The sequence below is a fragment of the Pristiophorus japonicus genome, chromosome 15, assembly GCF_044704955.1.
Source record: "Pristiophorus japonicus isolate sPriJap1 chromosome 15, sPriJap1.hap1, whole genome shotgun sequence".
Classification (NCBI taxonomy): Eukaryota; Metazoa; Chordata; class Chondrichthyes; family Pristiophoridae; genus Pristiophorus; species Pristiophorus japonicus.
In genome coordinates this window covers 56,172,275-56,195,759 of record NC_091991.1, presented here as the reverse complement: position 1 = coordinate 56,195,759, position 23,485 = coordinate 56,172,275, and the positions used below count along the sequence as shown (strand labels likewise).

The 23,485-nt window shown below is 42.8% G+C and overlaps 1 protein-coding gene across 2 annotated transcripts in view; it reads left to right on the top strand.

Annotated features, from left to right (window-relative positions):
• Positions 1–2,268: 2,268 nt before the first annotated feature.
• Positions 2,269–23,485, top strand: part of agk (acylglycerol kinase) — a 42,011-nt gene continuing 20,794 nt past the window's right edge. The window contains exons 1-6 of one of the 2 annotated variants that reach the window (XM_070900475.1): positions 2,269–3,569; positions 8,292–8,331; positions 14,411–14,490; positions 15,586–15,661; positions 19,363–19,455; positions 21,637–21,669. In XM_070900475.1, coding sequence (XP_070756576.1) covers positions 3,469–3,569; positions 8,292–8,331; positions 14,411–14,490; positions 15,586–15,661; positions 19,363–19,455; positions 21,637–21,669 — 423 coding nt within the window. In that variant the 5' untranslated portion in view covers positions 2,269–3,468. The remainder of the gene's footprint in view (positions 3,570–8,291; positions 8,332–14,410; positions 14,491–15,585; positions 15,662–19,362; positions 19,456–21,636; positions 21,670–23,485) is intronic. The other variant, XM_070900474.1, reaches the window with a different exon arrangement.

The following is a 23,485-nucleotide window of genomic DNA, read 5'->3' as shown; positions in this document are numbered from 1 at the left end:
CCCCGGCAATTAAAACAAATTAAACTTTAAAACATAAAATCAAATTAAAATTTGTTTGCCGGGGGGTGATGATGCACTCCAGTCCCTCCGGCGCCCACCTCTCGCGGAAGGCCGCGAGCGTACCGGTGGACACCGCATGCTCCATCTCTAGGGACACCCTGGCCCGGATGTAGGCGCGGAAGAGAGGCAGGCAGTCAGGCTGAACGACCCCCTCGACTGCCTACGTGATGGGCCTACAACTCTTTTAGAGTAAACAAACCAAACATTATATCGAGTGCCCCCCGATCTGGGGGACATTCCAGACACATATACCTGCCCTCTTTTTTTGGGGGCAATAAAATCATAAAGTTTACAAGTGCCCCCTATAAAAGTGGAGGGGGACACTAAAAACCCCAGCAATTAAAACAAATTAAACTTTAAAACATAAAATCAAATTAAAATTTGTTTGCCGGGGGTGATGATGCACTCCAGTCCCTCCGGCGCCCACCTCTCGCAGAAGGCCGCGAGCGTACCGGTGGACACCGCGTGCTCCATCTCCAAGGACACCCTGGCGTGGATGTAGGCATGGAAGAGAGGCAGGCAGTCAGGCTGAACGACCCCCTCGACCGCCTACGTGATGGGCCTACATTCTGTTCATCCTTGGTGACAGCTGTCAATCATTAGCAATCTTGTTGTGCGAGGCCCCTTGGGGAAGAGTGTCTATAATATGTTAGAATTCTTTATTAAGATGGAGAGTGACACAGTTGATTCAGAGATTAGGGTCCTGAACTTAAGGAAAGGTAACTTCGATGACATGAGACGTGAATTGGCTAGAATAGACTGCGAGTGATACTTAAAGGGTTGACGGTGGATAGGCAATGGTAAACATTTAAAGATCACATGGATGAACTTCAACAATTGTACATCCCAGCCTGGAGTAAAAATAAAACGGGGAAGGTGGCTCAACCGTGGCTAACAAGGGAAATTAAGGATAGTGTTAAATCCAAGGAAGAGGCATATAAATTGGCCAGAAAAAGCAGCAAACCTGAGGACTGGGAAAATTTTATAATACAGCAGAGGAGGACAAAGGGTTTAATTAGGAGGGGGAAAATAGAGTATGAGAGGAAGCTTGCTGGGAACATAAAAACTGACTGCAAAAGCTTCTACAGCTATGTGAAGAGAAAAAGATTAGTGAAGACAAATGTAGGTCGCATGCAGTCAGATTTAAGTGAATTTATAATGAGGAACAAAGAAATGGCAGACCAGTTAAACAAATACTTTGGTTCTGTCTTCACGAAGAAAGACACAAATAACGTTCCGGAATTACTAGAAGACCGAGAGTCTAGTGAGAGGGAGGAACTGAAGGAAATCCTTATTAGGTGGGAAATTGTGTTCAAGAAATTGATGGGATTGAAGGCCGATAAATCCCCGTGGCCTGATAGTCTGCATCCCAGAGTACTTAAATAAATGGCCCTAGAAATAGTGGATGCATTGGTGATCATTTTCCAACAATCTGTCGACTCTGGATCAGTTCCTATGGACTGGAGGGTAGCTAATGTAACACCACTTTTTAAGAAAGGAGGGAGAGAGAAAACGGGTAATTATAGACCGGTTAGCCTGAAATCAGTAGTGGGGAAAATGTTGGAATCAATTATTAAAGATGAAATAGCATCGCATTTGGAAAGCAGTGACAGGATCGGTCCGTATGGATTTATGAAAGGGAAATCATGCTTGACAAATCTTCTAGAATTTTTTGAGGATGTAACTGGTAGAGTGGACAAGGGAGAGCCAGTTGATCTGGTATATTTGGACTTTCAAAAGGCTTTTGACAAGGTCCCACACAAGAGATCGGTGTGCAAAATTAAAGCACATGGTATTGGGGATAATGTACTGACGTGGATAGAGAACTGGTTGGCCAACAGGAAGCAAAGAGTCGGGATAAACGGGTCCTTTTCAGAATGGCAGGCAGTGACTAGTGCGGTGCCGCAGGGCTCAGTGCTGGGACCCCAGCTATTTACAAGATACATTAATGATTTAGACAAAGATATTGAGTGTAATATCTTGCAGATGACACTAAGCTGGGTGGCAGTGTGAGCTGTAAGGAGGACGCTAAGAGGCTGCAGGGTGACTTGGACAGGTTAGGTGAGTGGGAAAACGCATGGCAGATGCAGAGTATGTGGATAAATGTGAGGTTATCCACTTTGGTGGCAAAAACACGAGGCAGAATATTATCTGAATGGCGGCAGATTAGGAAAAGGGGAGGTGCAATGAGACCTGGGTGTCATGGTACATCAGTCATTGAAAGTTGGCATGCAGGTACAGCAGGCGGTGAAGAAAGCAAATGGTATGTTGGCCTTCATAGCTAGGGGATTTGAGTATCAGAGCAGGGAAGTCTTACTGCTGTTGTACAGGGCCTTAGTGAGGCCTCACCTGGAATATTGTGTTCAGTTTTGGTCTCCTAATCTGAGGAAGGATGTTCTTGCTACTGAGGGAGTGCAGCGAAGGTTCACCAGACTGATTCCCAGAATGGTTTGACTGACACATGAGGAGAGACTGGATCGACTGGGCCTGTATTCACTGGAGTTCCGAAGGATGAGAGGGGATCTGGACAGGTTAGATGCAGGAAGAATGTTCTCGATGTTGGGGAAGTCCAGAACCAGGGAACATAATCTAAGGATAAGGAGTAAGCCATTTAGGACTGAGATGAGGAGAAACTTCTTCACTCAGAGAGTTGTTAACCTGTGGAATTCTCTACCACAGAGAGTAGTTGATGCCAGTTCATTGGATATATTCAAGAGGGAGTTAGATAAGGCGCTTACGGCTAAAGGGATCAAGGGGTATGGAGAGAAAGCAGGAAAGGGGTACTGAGCCATGATCTTATTGAATGGTGGTGCAGGCTCGAAGGGCCGAATGGCCTACTGCTACACCTATTTTCTATGTTTCTATGTAATCATCTTTGGAGCACCTTACACAAAGAGTGTATTAGTATAGGGTTTGTGCCAAATGGCTGCGCACACTTTAGTAAAGACAATACATTGCCATGCTACTGAAGTGTAGACGTGCCTGTGTATGATTCACCGAGTTTGCTGTGCAGTCTCTTTCATTTAAAAAAAAGTGCTGAGTATCTTTTGCTGTAAATATATTACACAAGGTTCTTGCAAATTATGTTTGCTCAAAATGTTTAAAATAAATGTGCTCAGTTTTAATAAATTCGACCCTTATCCACTCATGCCATGCTGTCGGTTTGCACTTAATCAACGGGTAACCTAAGACTCTGAGGTCTGGCGCCTTATTTCTGACCGACTTGGCAAAAGGAATCTGTTCGTTGTCGGAACGTAGTGTGAAGGCCGATCGATCCTCGCCGGACAACTTTATGCGCGGAACCCGTATCCATGTGAACAGGCGGAAGATTGATGGCCGGACTCGGAGAGCAGAACAGCAGTGGATGAGTTGGAGTGAACGCGGTGTCGGGGATCTGGAGCCAGCACCATGGCAAAGCAACTGAAGACTCTCCGCAATCATTGGAAGAAAACAGCGGCCGGGGTTTGCGCACTGAGCTGGGGAGTGAGATGGCTGCACGGCCGACACCGGTACAGTGGCAGCAGCAATATAGAGTGTTAGAAATGGTCTGTAAACTGGGTGTAGTTCTGTGAGTTTCAATGAGTATGGGGTCATTTACTTTATGTTTTAAATTGTAAATAGATTCGATAGAGTAGATGCAGAGAAGATATGATCATAGGCAGTCCCTCGAATCGAGGATGACTTGCTTCCACGTCAAAAAATTCACAGGTGTTTCAATGATGGACCTAAAATTCCAAGTCGGAACTAAATCTTGAAGGGTGGAAGATGCCTGTGCGTGGATTTTTTTTAAAAAACATGTGTTGGCCGTTGCACACCAGCCACCACAGGGGCTTGATAGAGCTTGGTCTTGGTCCAGTGGCAAGGATTAACCAAGACGACTGGAGACCTGCTCTACTGCACGGATCGAGTGCGTGCACATATCACAGTGTAGGATGGCCCGTGCTGTCCTGGGCCCCAAACACGTGCCTCTCCTGGGCCCCGATCACGTCCCTCTACGAACTCTTGCCGCTCCTTCGCCCCGACCTCGCCGCTCCTGCAGTACCTGCCACACTCCAATCACCGACCTGGACCTTGATGACGTCACTCTTCACTGCCATTGCTCTCCTGCTCCAACTCGCGCTGCTCCCTGAAGTGGTAGGCCACCACGCTGCTCCTTCCGCTTCCCGGCCTGCTCCGATGGTGCTCGCAGGCCGGGGGCCACGCAAACATTAATAAACAAGCAGAATGGGTAAATTAATTTCAACCTAGATAAATGTGAGGTATTACATTTTGGTAAGAAAATAAGAATCTAAATGGGATAGAAGAGCAAAGGGATCTCTAAGTACAGATACACAAATCACTAAAAGTAGCAACGCAGGTTAATAAGGCCATTTAAAACCAACAAATCCAGCACTAGGGTTTATTGAAAGCTAGAATTGAAAAGTAGAGATGTTTGCTAAATTCGTATTGAACCTTGGTTAGACCACACTTGGAGTATTGTGTACAATTCTGGTCGCCATATTATATAAAAGGGATATAGAGGCACTGGAGAGGGTGCAAAAAAAAGATTTACACAGGTATAACCTTGCATTTCTGATATCATCTATCAGGAAAGGATGAACATGCTGGGTCTCTTTTCTCTTGAAAAGTAAAGGCTGAGGGGTGACCTAATAGAGGTCTTTAAAATTATGAAAGGTTTTGATAGAGTAGACACAGTAAGCTTACCCACTTGTGGAGAAAAACAAAACTACAGGCCATCAATATAAGATAGCCACCAAGAAATCAAATAGGGAATTCAGAAGAAACTTCTTCACCTAGAGAGTTGTAAGAATGTGGAACTCGCGACCATAGGGAGTGGTTGAAGTGAATAGTATAGATGCATTTAAGCGGAGACTAGATAAGCACATGAAGAAAGGAATAAAGGGTAATGCTGATATCTAGGAAAGATAGAAGGAGGCTCAAGTGGAGCATAAACACCGGCATGGAGTGGTTGGGCTGAGTGACCTGTTTGTGTGCTGTATATCCTATGTAATCGTGCAAATTAGTTCTCTTTAGGTACAGTTAGTGTCAGCTGTGGGTAGCACACTTGCCTCTTGAGTCAGAAAGTTGTGGGTTCAAGTCCCACTCCAAAGACTTAGCACATAAATCTAGGCTGACAGTGCACCGCTGAGGGAGTGCTGCACTGTTGGAGGTGCCGTCTTTCGGATGAGACGTTAAACCGAGGCCCCGTCTGCTCTCAGGAAAATGTAAAAGATCCCATGGCACTATTCCAAAGAAGAACAGGGGAGTTATCCCCGGTGTCCTGGCCAATATTTATCCCTCAATCAAATTGACTGCCATGTTTCCCACTTTACAACAGTGACTACACTGCAAAAGTACTTAATTGACTGTGGAGAGCTTTGAGACATCCGTTGGTCATGAAAGACACTATATAAATGTGATTTCACCACTCTCTTTCAGGTAGTGCGTTCCAGATCTTAACATTTTCCTCTCAGAGTCATAGAAACTTACAGTGCAGAAGGAGGCCATTTGGTCCACAGGGTGGCTCTTTGAAAGAGCAGTCAGTCATGCTTCGTTCCACACCACTGCTTTTTGTCCGTAACCCTGTAAGTACCTGTTCAACTCCCCTTTAAAATTATTTATGGAATTGACTTCCACCACCTTTTCAGGTACAGTTCCAGATCCTGACAATTCTGAGTGAAAGAATTTCTCCTCATCTCCCCTCTAGATCTTTTACCAATGATTTTAAATCTATGACCTCTGGTTATTGACCCACTCATTGGAGGGAATAGTTTTTCTCTATCTACTCAATCGAAACCTCTTATCACCTTGAAAACCTCCATGAGGTCACCTCTTGACCTTCTCTGTTCCAAGGAGAACAGTCCTAACATTTCCAACCTCTCCTCATAACTAAAGTAACATCTCTGGTCCCTGGTAACATCCTGATAAACCTCCTCTGTACCCTTTCTAAGGCCTTTATATCTTTCCATGTGATGCCCAAAATTGTTCACAATCCAGCTGAGGCCTAACCAGTAATTTATAAAGTTCTCGCATGATGTCTTTGCTTTTATATTCTAGTCCTATTTATAAGCCCAAGTACCCATAAGCTTTGTTAACCACCTTATCAACTTGCATTGCTACCTTTTAAGGATTTGTGTATATGGACACCAAGGTCTCTCTGCTCATCTACACTTTTCAAAATTGAGCCATATTCGTCCTAAAGTGTATCACTTCACACTTCTCTGCATTGAACTCCCATCGGCCATTTCACCATCCTGTCTATGTCATCCTGAAGTCTGCAACGATCCTCATCACTATCTACCACATTGCCAAATTTCATATCATCTACAAACTTTATAATGCTGCTCCCCAAATCCAAGTCTAGGTCGTTTATAAAAATTGAAAAGAACAAAACTGATCCTTGAGCACCACTGCAAACCACCTCCCAGTCTGAAAAACATCCACCAGCACCACTACCCTCTGCTTCCTGTCACTGAGCCAATTCCGTATCCATACCACCACTTTCCCTTAATTTCATAGGCTTACATCCTACTAACAAGCCTCCTGGTTTTCTGATTTGTCTTTCAAGGATCCAAGGTGGATTACCTCATGCTTCCCCACATTGAACTCCATCTGTCACAGTTTTGCCCACTTACTTGATCTGTCTATGTCCCTTTGTTATTTCCTGCTCCCATTTAGTGTCATCTGCAAACTTGGATAAACAGCTCTCTCTCCCTTCATCCAAGCCATTGATGTATATGGTGAAAAGCTGAAGTACCAGATCCCTGGGGAACAGCATTCTGCCAATCAGAGTACATCCCTTTATACCTACTTTCTGTCTCCTACCTCCCAATCAATTAACAACTTATGTCACAAGGTCATTGACATGCAGCAGTGGCAAGAACAATAGGGGGCTGGAAAAATAAGTGGAATGACATTTATGTTAAATTTTAATTTGTCTGTATATTTAAAAATTTAGCAACCTCGGCTGAAGTCTGCAAGGTTTCAAAGTTAAATAGGCCAGAGGTAAGTATAATTCATAAAACACGTGATGGACATGGTCTGATAGAAGTTTGGCCTTTCATCCGTTTCTGCTTCGTGCTGCAAACAAGCAATAATGAAGGATGTGTGCAGTGGGGGGACGTGTGTGTGTATGGGGGAGGTGGGGCATTACTTGCAGTCAGGTGGCAGAGGGGAAATATTGGTAATGGCAAGGGCAGGCAGGTGCATTTGCCCAGATGTCTGATGGGCAGGATACCCTGATCCCAGAGAGACAGTCAGGGCTGTTGCAGAAGCGGTGGGGGGGTGGGGGGGTGGCGATGGGTCGGCGATGGGTCAGCAGGAAGAGAACAGACCCAAGATCTTTAAATAAAATCAATGAAAGTAGACTGAGGCCCTGTGAAATCTTGTATAAATTTACAAGAGAAATTCAAATAAACTTAACATTTAAATAAATCTACATTTACGGGAACTGGAGTTTTGAGGAGAGACAACATCACGTAGTGCTGCGAGGACTGAAAGATAATTAAAAATGGTAAGAATTCATAGTACTGTAGTACCTAAGTGTTACCTCAGGCATGATGTAATTGTAATTTTTTTTAAGTGTCAATTGTGATATGGGAAGTAAGTGTGATAAACAACAATTGTGTACTAGATGCAAGACTTTTTAATAGGAGTTTACCTATAATTTAACTCAGTGCTAGGACAGCAATAATAGAATGTCACAGTGAATACTGGTACTGCAACAGTGATTGTCATTATTATCACTGGTTACGGGGATCAGTGTTTCTAGACAATAGTAATAAGTTACATTGATTACTGGGGTAGTAATAATGTTACAATTACATTTACAGTGAGATATTAATGTTACAAGATCAGTATTGAAATGTTATTTTATTAATTGGCTCCTGTTTTAGAATATTGTATTAAATGTATTTGTTATTGCAGGGTCTTAATGTTATTGTGACTGCTGATGCAGGGCTATTAATAATTAGCTTTTTGAGTGTGTGGTGTTGCCTTCTCAAGAATTAATGGCTGAAATTGACAGTTAATTCAGAAAAATGATGCACTGTGGTCAAGGATTTAGATACCATTAAAAATGAGGAAGTTAGGAGTAAAAAGTGAAATCAGGTAGAATATTTTCATCTAAAGGTTTGTAGTCATTCTTTTAAGGCTTATTATTAACCTTTTCAGTAAGAATGTGTCTGAAATTGCATATGATGCTTTAACCCATCTTGTTTTGTTTAATTCAGGGACAATCTTTTGCGTAGGGCAGCATGTCAGGAAGCACAGGTAAGGCAAACTCAAATTATCAGACATTTTCTTGCTGGTTAGTTAGCCTCTGTAATTAAACCAAATTTTCTTTGCAGTCACTGAGGCATTGGGGTAGACTTTCAACTTGCTGCACGGATATAACACTGGCATTGGGGATTGGCCACCCGCTATGGAGACTGCACGATTTTCATTTCCAGTAATTTTCCAATGGGAATCATGTGACTCCTAATTGCAGGCAGCCAATCCGCAACACCAGTTTTACTACTGGGCGATAAGTAGAAAATCTACCCCATTAAGTCCAGGGTGTAATAGCAGAGGTGTGGAGGTCAAGCTGATCAGATGTGTTCTGTTATGCACTATCCTGCAAGAAATAACTTTATATTGCCTGGCTTGGTGATAGAATGATTTTAGAAACTCTCTTTGGAAGAAGTGGTTGAAATCTTCTGTTGCCTACGGGTACATGCCTAGGTGTTATTTATCCACCTCTAGATTATTGGCTGTACCTTGCGTTTATTCATGAGTACTATGTACTTTAGAGTCACTCGCACACCACACATTAGTGAGTTTGATTTCTGGAGATGAAATGTATAAATTGCATGATTTTAACTCGTGTTTTATTGCATTGCATATCCATCTGCCATGTGACCCCCCAATAGGGGAAAAACAGAAGAAACCACTTGCCCTATCCTGTTTTGGATGAAGAACATTTAGAATATTTCAGTTTCTTAAGTTGCAAGGACATAATGCATTTAATGTGCTTCAGGATTTTTGGTTTAAGCTGTAATATGCTTTTGATACAAAGTCAGATTTCGGATTCTAAGGGTTACTTCGCAAAGTTCTAGTGCTTTTAAAAATCTTGGTACTGGCTGGAGCCACTGAGACAAAGGGGGGAAACTAGGTTTGTTCATAAGTTCTCCTGTAAGGAGATAAGCTAGCCATTAAATCTGTTATCCATTTGAGACTATAGGAGTTGCTTAATGACTTAACCAACGCTTCCAGTAAGCATTCATAATTACTATGTTGGAATGACTGCATTCATGCAAGCTCAGCAGCAGGTTGGCTGTCAGGAGCCCACTCCTAGGATTTACTGGCTGGTTTTACTAGCATCTCAACTGGTCAATCCCCAGACACAGAGATGGCCAGAGGTTAAGCCTTTGCCTTCCTGTCCAACAAAGAAAGAAACACACTATCTGCCAAGACAGTCTGCAAGAGCTGGTAATGAAGTCAGACCTAAAGAGAAAAAGTTTTCTTTTTAAGCACAGTACTGACTAGATGTATGAAAAATGTATTTAGCCCACCAAATGGGGCAGAATGGCATGCTTTGTTATTTTCTATGTTATGAGGAGCATTACAAAATAAGTTAAAATTCACTAATCATTACTCTTATCTCTCACATTCTGTGAAAAGCACATCAGCTAGTTGCTTTATAATTGGCCTTTTCACTAGTATTTATCAATCTGCCGTTTGGAAGATGGAGGAATGCATGTGGGCGTGAGTTTACAGTATCCAGTTCACGTAACATGGGATTTTCACTTGTTACGATCCTGTGAATAGACATTGGCAGTAAAGGTAAAGTATTGATTGTAAGGGACAATTGTTCTGCTTGTGAGAGAGACTGGTAATGTTGAACCCAAGAGAATATCTAGTACAGATCTGAAATTTGTAACAGTGTTATTGCCTTGTAGCACACTTTCTGTGTGTCTCCTTGTTCTCCAATCCCTTCTCATCACATGTAGACTTTCAAGTATGACTTCCTGCCCAGATGACTCTTTCATGGCAACAACCCCCATTCAAGTTTGTGCAGCTGAGTAAACAAGTTTGTGCAGCACTTGGTAAAGCATCAAAGCTGTGCTCCCTGAAGACTCTTGTTACCAATGTACCCTTGACCTACCTTGTCTTGTTGTCCCAAGAACTATGTTGTATTATACAACTTTGAACAACCCTACCTCCATCTAACTGAAAAATGCAAGGAATCAATTTTTGCTGTTGTGTTTGTAGGCTGCTAAGAATATCCTGCAGATGACTCCATATGACTGTGTCAGCACCACAAACATGGCATTTCCAGGAATGGTTTAGTAGCTTTCTGTATATTTCCATATACCTTAAGCTGAGAAAGTTGGTGGGGCTGCCTTCAATGAATATTGAACAGGGTGCATTGCATTAGTCTGGCACTATATCTTGGGGTTACCAGCAGCTTGCAAGGCCTGTGCAGTTTTTGTCCTCGACTCTGGAGTCTCCACTGTCTGGAGTGACAGTTGAGCCTAAATAATTAAAGCGCTCTGCTGTCTCCAAGTTAGGAACTTTAGGATGTTTCAGAATTAAAAACATGCATTTAATTTCAATGCTGATTTGTTTTTTAAATTCCAATTTTAACAGTTCCTGGTCATCTAGTTGTGGATGACTGCAGTGCACCATCTTTGTTCCTATATGAAAAACACATGCAAGGTGTTACATTTCCGTAAAGTACAATATATTTCTAGGTTCTATATTTCTTCAGCTATTGTAAGCCTCGCCCAGCATTCCTGTTGTGTGACATATAGCGGAACAGAAACACCCAGCTACCATCATTGTGACAGTTGTTGATCATAATGGAAACTTATAGTTCTGAAAGTTAAATAAAAGTAAGCTGCTTATTTGTGATGTTCAAAGTTGGAAAGCATTTTCAAGGCTGTAACTTGCTTTTAGGAGTTGACATGAATGTTAACCAAAACTTGAGTTTTTCTTTTACTACCTTGTAAAAGCCTTGCTGACATTATTAATATAAATTAAATGCCTCATTGTATCAGTAAATGGATTGAATACTTGTCTGAAAATATTTTTAAATAAATAAAATAGTCGGTGTAAGTGAAATGCCAACTGGTTAGAATTCCAACTTGTGTTTTTGGATGCATTTTGTGGTTGCTTTTGTGAAGGAAAAGAGTATTATTAACAGAGCATTTTTTAACATCAGTGTTAGCATTGAGCGTTCTCATGTCAGATAGGACATGGATTAGATGTAGAGTAAAACACCCAGTACACTAACCAGCAGATCTTTTCAATGTCAGGCACAGTATGTGTCAGATGCTAATTGAAAATGCCTTTACTATAACCCAAGAACATGGGATGAGAAATTCGAGGGCTTTGCTCTTTCGACAGTTGGTGGCAGGTCCCGCGGCGTCCTCCATTTTGGTTCTCTCCATAGCGCTGCTGGTAAGTATTAGTGCCCCTCAAAACAAAATGTCGTATTGGTGACGTCAGTCGGCATGCAACGCCGACTTAGCGTCACCACGGCCAACTTCGACCCTAGCACTGCGTTCATCACTGGGTCATAACCACGCCAGGGAAACCCAGAGTGTAAAGAGACTGATGGGTGCTCTCAGCACCTCTGAAAGGAGGACACACTTTTTTCAGCTAAATTTGCATTTAAGCTTTTGGACTGGATTTTTTTGATTTTATTGAAGTAGTGGCTTCTGCAATAGATGTTGAGTTTTTTTTTTAAGTGTGCAGGAAGTGCTGCTGGATGCTTTCAAGGCCACAGATGGTAAAGGAAGGCCTCTGAGAAAACAGAAAATGCTGCAAATACACAACAGGTCAGGCAACATTCTTGGAGAGAGAAACAGAGTTCAAGTCTCAGGTCGAGGTGCTGTCTGAGCTGAGTATTTCCAGCATTTTATGCTGGCATTTCAGACTTGCAACATCCGCTCGCATGAAGAGGAGGAAGCCGACGGAAGGATACAACCCAGACAGCCCCTTTCTGGCCGGGATATCCGGGAAGGAATCATCTGGCTGCGGTCCCAGTGACCACAACCCCAATTCCCCTTTCGACATTAGTCCCACAATTTACCTTTCCTCTGTTACTGACCATCACATCGTCCTCTTGGCCACTTTGCTGAAATAAAAACCACCACAAAGCAAACTTTCCAATACAACTTTATACATCTATCCATCCAATATGACATCAAGACATCAATTAATTCTTGTATCCTGTATCCTTCCAGCCCTGCTGCTTATGCATCCTCCTAGTGACTGACTTGTGTGTGCCTTTGCCTATACTGATGTCACTCAGTGCTACCCCAGTGGCTGCAGCATGGCTGATGGAAGGCTGCTGACTTTCCGTGGGGGACATTGCAAATGTCCTTGCTGGTCGACCTTTGTGGCTGGGAGTGTCAGATCAATAATCATCATCTTGTGCTTCTTCACTCTCCTCACCCTCTTTTTGGTCACTCATTGGCTGGGCAGGCTGCATTTCTTGGGTGTGTAAAATGAGGAGGGCACGAGCTTGCAGTTGTGGTGAGGGGAAGGCGGTAAAGTAAGAGGTGCATGCGAGAAGGAGGATAGTATATGAGGATACCAGCATCTTGTATTCTTCCAGCCCCGCCGATGGCCAAGGGCTCAGCCATGCCCCTGTCAAGAATGGTCAGCACCATCTCTTCCAAAACAGTGAGGTGAGGCTAAGAATGGGATATGTGCCTCTTGGTTGGTACAGATTGTTGTTAGGTGAGTGATTGGGGTGGGGGATGGAGATGTGCATTGAGCAATGTGTAAGGCTAGTGATGCAATTGGTAAGAGACACCTTTTGAAGATGCATTCACTGATCTTGACCACTAGTCTGAGGTCATGAAGCTTCTTTGGACACTGGAGCCAGGTTATGAGGGTGACCCATGTGGCAGTGAGTCTCAATGATGTGGTCCCACATAATTCTTTCGAGAGGGCCTCCTGCCCCTGTGGATAGAGGACCTTCCTTGCAGTGTTGATCCCCTGCACAAAGCTGGAGTGCTGCGTGTGAGTCCCTAGCTCGCAGAGTCATTTGTGTTCGTGCTGAAGCACTTTTCCCATTTTGAGGTTCTGAAGGGAATTCTGCTCGAAGTGGTGAAGAATCCCAATTGGGACTTCTTTTTAATGGTAAGTATTTTATTGAAAGGCAGTAAGAGCTGAAAACTGCATTTTTTCACTGCATTGTAATTTTTATTACTTCTGAATGCATTGCCCTTTAATCCATAGCCCCATTAATTGTCCACGATGGCTTGTGAACTCACAGTCTCACTCCTAGAGGCTGTAAGAAGCAGCAACGCCGACTGGATGGGAACTTCAGGTTGGAGGCCTTCATTAACGCCACCACGAGGGCGCTGCGCTGCACTCCGCATTGCCAACCCCCAGTGCGAATTTTTCAATGGTAGCGTTGCAGCTATTTTCAGTGGCCATTAACTTCAATAGAAGATGACGCCGGCAGCTCTGTTTGCGTGCGTGTGCATTTTCCCCCCATGAATCCTTACTTCAGCTGCAGTATAGAACCCCCATCGGTTTCAGTATATCATTTCTATTTCCCAATTCACTCAATTATATGGCTTTTCTTGAGTGAGATTGACATTTCAGTTCCATTTTCGGATAGATGTATGCAGTGGATGGAGCCTATGATCACTAGAAACTGGGTTTAGACTGCCCCAGACTCACTTTGTGTAGAATCTGTACAATCTATTGATCAGAGTGGAATCGGGACCCATGTCCCAATGGTGAAAGAACAGTATGCTTTGGAGGCAGGTCAGAGAAGGTTCACTAGGTTGATTCTGGGAATGAGGGGGTTGACGTATGAGGAAAGGTTGAGTAGGTTGGGCCTCTACTCATTGGAATTCAGAAGAATAAGTTGATCTTATCGAAACATATAAGATTATGAGGGGGCTTGACAAGGTGGATGCAGAGAGGATGTTTCCACTGATGGGGAAGACTAGAACTAGAAGGGGCCGCCCATTTAAAACGGAGATGAGGAGAAATTTCTTCTCTCAGGGGTTTGTAAATCTGTGGAATTCGCTGCCTCAGAGAGATGTGGAAGCTGGGACATTGAATAAATTTAAGACAGAAATCGACAGTTTCTAAAACGATAAGGGGATAAGGGGTAATGGGGAGTGGCCGGGGAAGTGGAGTGGAGTCCATGATCAGATCAGCCATGATCTTATTGAATGGCGGAGCAGGCTCGAGGGGTCATATGGTCTACTCCTGTTCCTATTTCTTATGTTCTTATGTAAACTCAGTCTTCTGATTTCCTGCTGATTCTGGGATATTTTTGCTTTTCCTTCTGTAATATATGTACTTTCTCTGATAAACTGCTTATGTTTCTGTTCAGGAATATGGAAACCAGCTTCTACCGATCAATGACAGGGTGAAGAAAGCCACTGTCTTTCTCAATCCTGCTGCTTGCAAAGGGTAAGAGATTTCTCTGAGGCCAATCATGATAGCTGTTTTGTTTAACGGATGGCAGTGGTCCTTCTGCTTCTCAATAGAGATATTGTGTATTATAAGTGCATTTTATCATCCAGTATTTACCAGCATCAAAGAACAATATTTTATCACATCAGTATTATTTTAATCTGGGCTGTTATAAATCTTCCATGTTTATGTAAGGTGACTTTCACCAGCTCTTAACAAACATGTATTTGAACAACTTGCCATGTTTTTAGCTAGAAAACAAAACTGTGACCTCTGCAGTCAAATGTAACAGTAACAAAATGTAATCCTTCTGGCACCTAAACATATTTACGGCGCAATGAGTCAGGGATAGAAACTTGGATGAACACATACTAATTATTGAAATATGTTAAAAGCCTGATTATTTAAGTATGTTAAATTGGCATCAAGATGGAAACAATATACTGTATTACACTATACAAAGAAAGAAAGACTTGCATTTATATAGTGCCTTTTGCGACCTCCGGATGTCCCAAAGCACTTCACAGCCAATTAAGTACTTTTTGAGGTGTCGTCGCTGTTGTGATGTAGGCAGCCAATTTGTGCACCGCAAGATCCTACACACTAGGACTTCCTGAAATTGTGAAAGGTACTATATAAATGCTCTTCCTGTCTTTAACATAGGTGTGAAGTGGAAACCAATGCTAAATCTGTGGTGTAATAAATGAGAAGTTGGAGAGAGGTACCAGCAAACACTGAGGAGGAGATCAGAAACTGCTTTCTAGCTCATTGTTTTCATTATCTATGAATCATCATAACACTGTTGATCAAATCAGTAGAAACACATATGTAACTCAGCTGTTGGCACATTTGATAGTAGGGCTGATTCTTGAAGCTGCTGCATGTGTGTTTTGTTTTGATCTCATGGTTGTAAAATGGTCATAAAGACATGTTGCTACAATCAATTGAATATACAAATAATGAGAAATGTCAGCGCTTTGGTATCTAATTTTCTGCAGAAATATTACTAAGTAATTCCACAGAAATGGAGTATTAGAATCAATCCACAGATGTATTGCTCTAATCTCTTATGTTTATGTCTAATCCTTTCAGAAAAGCAAGAGATCTCTTCGAACAGAATGCAGCACCAATTTTACATCTTGCTGGTCTTGATGTAACTGTGGTTAAGGTGAGGATTCAGTCAAGAAATTGGCTTAGTAAGAATTATCCTGGGAGTGACAGAAACCCAGAATAAAGTGACACCCAGTGCGACCTGCACAGTGAGATATATAGTAAATTTCATAGCACTGCATATATAGCTGATTCACATTCTTAAACATATCAATTTAGGATTTCCTAATACTGTACTGTACAATCAATTAATTGAAAATAATGTCATTTAATTCAACTAATTTGATATAGGCATTTGTCTTAAGTTAGATCTTGAAATGTGATCGGCATTTCACTGCTTAGAAAGAGGGCATATTAAAGAGAGATGCTGTATGAATCCTAACTAGCAATGGTTAGGCTAGGGTTGTGATGTGAGGGGTTAAGTTAATTTTAAGCTAGTATTGTTGGTGACTATTACAGGTGAGTCACTGTAGCAATGCTATGCATTATAAAGGAGTGGTTTCTGATTGGCCCAGAGGGTTGCTGACTACCCATTTGCTCCCTTGTCATCATCATTGTCATCATCATAGGCAGTCCCTCGGAATCGAAGAAAATTTGCTTCCACTCTTAGCATGAGTTCTTTGGTGGCTGAACAGTCCAATACGAGAACCACAGACACCGTCACAGGTGGGACAGACAGTGGTTGAGGGGAAGGGTGGGCGGGGAATCTGGTTTGCCGCATGCTCCTTCTGCTGCCTGCGCTTGATTTCTGCATGGTCTCGGCAACGATACTCGAGGAGCTCAGCGCCCTCCCGGATGCACTTTCTCCACTTAGGGTGGTCTTTGGCCAGGGACTCCCAGGTGTCAGTGGGGATGTCGTACTTTTATCAGGGAGGCTTTGAGGGTGTCCTTGTAACGTTTCCTCTGCCCACCTTTGGCTCGTTTGCCGTGGGCAAGTTCAGAGTAGAGCGCTTGCTTTGGGAGTCTCGTGTCTGGCATGCGAACTATGTGGCCTGCCCAGCGGAGCTAATCAAGTGTGGTCAGTGCTTCAATGCTGGAGATGTTGGCCTGGACGAGGACGCTAATATTGGTGCGTCTGTCCTCCCAGGGGATTTGTAAGATCTTGCGGAGACATCGCTGGTGGTATTTCTCCAGCGACTTGAGGTGTCTACTGTACATGGTTGACGTCTCTGAGCCATATAGGTGCCCATTGTCTACATGAATCAGAAGCACAGATCCCCTGACTCTTCAGCCAAGGCAGTATGCAAGCTAGCTCTCGAGACAGGCTGTTCCTTCTCCTCTACTGCTACCACCTGATACCGTTTACTTGTTATGTCGCCCAGTGCATCCCCTCTAGATTAGTGTCTTCAATCTCTGTGTGTATTTATCTGAGCTTGTGTTTGGGAGGTATAGAGTGAGTGTGTGCTATGAAGTGCTGCCATGTTAAAATATAGTGGGGCCTAGCGAGGCTTTCTCTGGGAAAATTGGTTACGGTAGTGTCCATATGAGTTGCTACCATATGTAGCTTTGAGTAGAAGGAGTGATGTAAGTGAATGAGAGAACAGGATGAGAAGAGCGAGCAGGAGAAGACTTCCATAAACCTCAGCTGGTGCCTATCCACCTACGTCCAGCATCTTCTATAACCGCCCTTCCTCCTTTTATATGGGGTTAGGGGACAAATGTTAGGAAGTCCTACTATAAATTTTCTCTCCCACTCATGGGTTGTCTAGTGTAACCAGGTTAGAAGTGGTGAGAAGTTACAATTGTTAACATGACAGGTAATGCTCAGATGTCAGCATGCAGCCCATGTTGGTTTAATGACATGTGCATGCAGAGGAGAGAATTCTTTTGGGCTGAATGCCTGCAAGGATTTGAGTAAAGGAAAACTTCCAGGTAAAGGTAGGGTCTGCATCCTGCTGCATAATTGACATTCATGGTAAGATTTACTTTATTATGGTGTGAGGGACGGTAAAGTGCCATTCATGCTTAATGCACTGAGATAATGGGAGGTAATGGTGCGTTCTATGACTTTCGCTGAACTGATAAAGTCATTAAAACTCTTTTGATACTGGTTCCAGGTGTCCTATATAATGGTGGTGTCATTCATACTAATTGCAACCTCCTTCCATCTTCCCTAGGTTCTGTCATGCTTATTCCAAAGATGGTCTCTTCTCAGCCTCACTTCCTTCAGTAGAATTTCAATGGCTCCAACTGAGAAATGATTTGTTCTCTAGATTCTTATACTCCTTACAGCTTACAGCTTCAAATCTTCAGATTACATTGCCTGCTCCAGGGCTTCAAATCCTGCAGTAGCACCTAACTTCCAGTCCACTAACTAACTTGCCCACATTAGGATAATGAGACTGACCCTAGAAAAGCACATTGGATCAGTGCACAAAATATTAGACAGGTACACTTCTTGTAGTGCCCTACTTCTGGTCATGCATACTCCTGACATTAAAATCTATGCTGTTGGTTCAATAGCTGCATGGTCTAGTACCCTTTGAACATTCTTCTCTACCTGTACTCACTGTTACAGACTAAGCATGAGAAACACTGCAGCAGAGCACAGCATGATCAGAGTGGTGTAGAGGGTAAAATCAGCAGCAAGAAGTAGGAGATGGCAGCAAAACAGATGTCACAAAGAACATCTGTCACCATAATGGATCTGCCCTTGCATCCTCCTCCACCTTTCGAGGGAATCCCTATGGTTAGAGCCATCCCCATGAAATAAACAGTCCCCTTCAACAAAATAAAGTTGACCCCTGAAATAAATTCACTGACCTATACTAAAGCCTAACCTCAGCTTGAAACCTTAACCCAATTTTTCCCCAACACTGTCCCAGGATTTTATTTGAGATGGTATGACCGACTGCAAGTTGGGAGGGTTTGACACCGATAGTACAGGAGAGCTCGATGGAGACTGGCAGAAACTTGATAAGAGTTTAAAAAAATATAAATTAGCCTTCACTAGTAACAGGAAATCGCTGAACTGGTAGCACATTTGAGTAAGTCTGAACAATAAGAATTGTAGTAGGTGCTCAAAAAAACTTTTCCTACTTTTGCATTCTCTAATGGCCAATGAAAAAGGCCAACTGGGAAATATCATGCGAAATCAAGAACTGGCACTGTAAGAATTGTTAACCGCTGGAAGTGACTAAACAAAAGCGGGCATTTTTTCTTCTATGATTTACAGCCTGCAGTGCCTGGTTACAAAGCTCATCCTTCCACATTCTGTTTGTTCCTCCTTGTCCTCATTAGTCTCTCACAGATCTTTCTGCTCCGCGTTTCATGTGCCTGTGATTACCTCCCTTCACTTATTGTTCTCTCAGATTTAATTTTTTTCAATCTTTTCTGCATAAGCTGCAACATGTTTAGAACCATTAATGTCTGGGTTTCTGTCCTTTACTTGTAACTTGTTTGTTTGATTGATGGTTGGAATTAATAATGTTAGGTTTTGTTTAAAATACAGTGAAATGTTTGGATTTGCTCGGTTTGTGATTGTTTTATTACATGGAATATACAGCACACCAATCCATGCTGGTGTTTATTCTCCACTCAAGCTTCCTCCCATCCTTCCTCATCTAACTCTATCAGCATAACCCTCTATTCCTTTCTCCCTCATGCTTATCTAGCTTCCACTTAAATGCATCTATAACTATTCGCCTCTATTACTCCCTGTGGTAGTGTTCCATATTCTCACCACTCTCTGGGTAAAGAAGTTATAAATTTGGGTTGTGCTGTACAACTGAGTGTGATCTGTTCTCTGTCCTGTTGCAGACTGATTATGAGGGCCAAGCAAAGAAGCTCCTGGAGCTGATGGAAGATACTGATATGATTGTTGTTGCTGGAGGGGATGGCACCTTACAAGAGGTACGACCAAAATTTGACATGTCAGTGCTTGGCACATATCTATCCATATGCCACTTAACACTAAAACTTACTGACTCCGAGGTTGCACATAGGTGGCAGGAAAGGAAGTTGCAAAACTGACTGAAAATAATTTCATTACAAGTCCCAATTAGTGCAAATGCAGTACTTTAGCAAATCAGTGTTGTGCATGAGAGTGGTAGGATGCAATTTTGATTCTGATTCCCTACTGGATGAACATCTGTGCTGTTGTAGAGAAGAGCCAAATGGAGATCAGGAAGAAATCAAAGGAGAGTCATCCTGAGTTACTCCATAGCAGATTGGCATTGGCTACCCTCCAAACTGAGGATTGGTGTGTGCAGAGACGTGTGGGAAAGAGGAACAGCTGCTTGTGTCTGGGTACAGAATAACACTGGCAAACGTTTACAGTAAATGTCTGATCGTGATCCCAGCAATTGATCTGCTCACTATCATCTTTGATTTTTCTGCAACAACCTGATGGAGAATTTCTGTAAATGTTGTACTTCCAGGATGAAATGTGGTTTTTGTTGTTTCTCCATGGTGACCCATCCAGGAGGTTGGTGCAGTCCAGCCTGGTGGTACTTCCCCAACATCGGGAACATTCTTCCCGCATCTAACCTGTCCAGTCCCGTCAGAATCTTGTACGTTTCTATGAGATTCCCTCTTATCCTTCTAAACTCCAGTGAATAAAGGCCCTGTTGATCCAGTCTCTCCTCATATGACAGTCCAGCCATCCCTGGAATCAGTCTGGTGAACCTTTGCTGCACTCCCTCAATAGCAAGAATGTCCTTCCTCAGATTAGGAGACCAAATCTGAACACAGTATTCCAGGTGAGGCCTCACTAAGGCCCTGTACAACTGCAGTAAGACCTCCCTGCTCCTATACTCAAATCCTCTATCTATGAAGGCCAACATACCATTTGCCGTCTTCACCGCCTGCTGTACCTGCATGCCCACTTTCAGTGACTGATGAACCATGACACCCAAATCTCGTTGCACCTCCCCTTTTCCTAATCTGCCGCCATTCAGATAATATTGTGCCTTCGTGTTTTTGTCCCCAAAATGGATAATCTCACATTTATCCACATTATACTGCATCTGCCTTGCATTTGCCCACTCGCCTAACCTGTCCAAGTCACCCTGCAGCCTCTTAGCGTCCTCCTCACAGCTCACACCGCCACCCAGTTTAGTGTCATCCGCTAACTTGGAGATATTACATTTTATTTATCTAAATTGTTAATGTATATTGTAAAGAGCTGGGGTTCCAGCACTGAGCCCTGCGGCACCCCACTAGTCACTGCCTGCCATTGTGAAAAGGACTTGTTTATCCCGACTCTCTGCTTCCTGTCTGCCAACCAGTTCTCTATCCACGTCAGTACATTACCCCCAATACCATGCGCTTTGATTTTACACACCAATCTCTTGTGTGGGACCTTGTCAAAAGCCTTTTGAAAGTCCAAATACACCACATCCACTGGTTCTCCCTTGTCCACTCTGCTAGTTACATCCTCAAAAAATTCCAGAAGATTCGTCAAGCATGATTTCCCTTTCATAAATCCATGCTGACTTGGTCCGATCCTGTCAGTGCTTTCCAAATGCGCTGCTATTTCATCCTTAATGATTGATTCCAACATTTTCCCCACTACTGATGTCAGGCTAACCGGTGTATAATTACCTGTTTTCTCTCTCCCTCCTTTTTTAAAAAGTGGTGTTACATTAGCTACCCTCCAGTCCATAGGAACTGATCCAGAGTCGATAGACTGTTGGAAAATGATCACCAATGCATCCACTATTTCTAGGGCCACTTCCTTAAGTACCCTGGGATGCAGACTATCAGGCCCCGGGGATTTATCAGCCTTCAATCTCATCAATTTCCCTAACACAATTTCCCGCCTAGTAAAAACAGACAAGAAAAATGTTTTAGTTAATGGGTACAGACTGACCTTTAGTGTGTGGGACACACCTGTATACGAATGGAAGATTACCTCAAACATGCATGTAATGCTGTCGGGTCTTTCTTGGCATGTCCGTACTGAACAGTTACAGGTGTTACACCAACTGGCTGTAATTGAACTTTATTGAGTAATTTGAAAACTCTGGGGAGCAAGCACTTTACCTTAGGGGTATTGATGTTGCATTCACTTTCTTTCTCTTTTGACATTAGGTAATAACTGGGCTTCTTCGCCGAGAGGATGAGGTAAGCATTTTGTGTCACAGATCATGGTCCATGCTAACCATATAACATCCAGTGGTGTAAATGCATAAAATGAAAACCAGAATTTTTGTGTGTGATTTCTGCCGCCTCATTGGCAGTTTACTGATGTACATAAGAACACAAGAAATGGGAGCAGGAGTAGGCCTTTTGACCCCTCGAGCCTGCTCCGCCATTTAATAAGATCATGGTTGATCTGATCATGGACTCAGTTCCACTTCCCTGCCAGCTCCCCATAACCCTTTATTCTCTTATCGCTCAAAAAATCTATCTATCTCTGTCTTAAATATATTCAATGACCCTGCCTCCACAGCTCTCCTGGGGAAGAAAATTCCACAGATTTACAACCCTCTGGGAGAAGAAATTCCTCCTCATCTCAGTTTTAAATGGGCGGCCCCTTATTTTGAGACGATGCCTCCTAGTTTTAGTTTCTCTTTTGAGTGGAAATATCCTCTCTGCATCCAACTTGTTGAGACCCTTCTATCATATGTTTCAATAAAATCACACCTCATTCTTCTGAACTCCAATGTATATAGGCCCAACTTCTCAACCTATCCTCATAAGTCAACCCCCTCATCTCCGAATCAACCTAGTGAACCTTCTCTGAACAGCCTCCAATGCAAGTATATCCTTCCTTAAATATGGAGACCAAAACTGCATGCAGTACTCCAGGTGTGGCCTCACCAATACCCTGTACAGTTGTAGCAGGACTTCTCTGCTTTTATACTCTCTTTCCCACACCCCCCCCTCCCCTTGCGATAAAGGCCAACATTCCATTTGCCTTCCTGATTACTTGCTGTACCTGCATACTAACTTTTTTTGAGTTTCATGCACAAGGACCCCCAGGTCCCTTTGTACTGCAGCACTTTTCTCCATTTAAATTATAATATTCTTTTCTATTTTTTCTGCCAAGTGGATTTTCTCATATTATACTCCATCTGCCAATTTTTGCCCACTCACTTAGCCTGTCTATATCCCTTTGCAGATTTTTTGTGTCCTCCTCACAATTTGCTTTCCCACTCATCTTTGTATCATCAGCAAACTTGGCTACAATACACTTGGTCCCTTCATCCAAGTAATTAATGTAGATTGTAAATAGTTGAGGCCCCAGCACCGATCCCTGCGGCACCCCACAAGTTACTGTTTGCCAATCGGAAAATGACCCATTTATCCGGACTCTCTGTCTTCTGTTAGTTAGCCAATCCTCAATCCATGCTAATATATTACCCCCAACCCCGTGAACTTTTATCTTGTGCAGTAACCTTTTATGTGGCACCTTATCGAATGCCTTCTGGAAATCCACATCCACTGGTTCTCCCTTATCCACCCTGCTCGTTATATGACTGATGAATTTATGTCGTACACAGTTTTATTTGGCAAGTTTTTATTTTGAAAAATCATGTTTTTTTTCCCATTTGTACAGCATAGTTTGGAGTTCATTGACTCATGTTTCAGTGGTGACATCTCTTCCGCTTGCTTCTGCTGGCCCTGAGCCAAGGTCTAGTGTAGAAGCTGGGAGGACTGAACCATTTCTAAAGAAAAACACATGGTAAAAGGTGTCTGTGTTTTAAAAACATGCACACCTTTTAAAGGACAGAAGCAGTTTCATGTTCTAACTGTTTAAATTAAGAGCCTGCTTAGACGGTCATTTACAATTTTCAGGAGCGAAAAATTGAGTATTATTCAGTGACAATACCTCTCGGCTGACCGCTGACCACAGCCTCTGGTCATGAAACCGCTTATTGTATCCGGTGTTCTGGCTAATGAAAATGGAAAAACTACTTTTTTTATATTTCCAGTA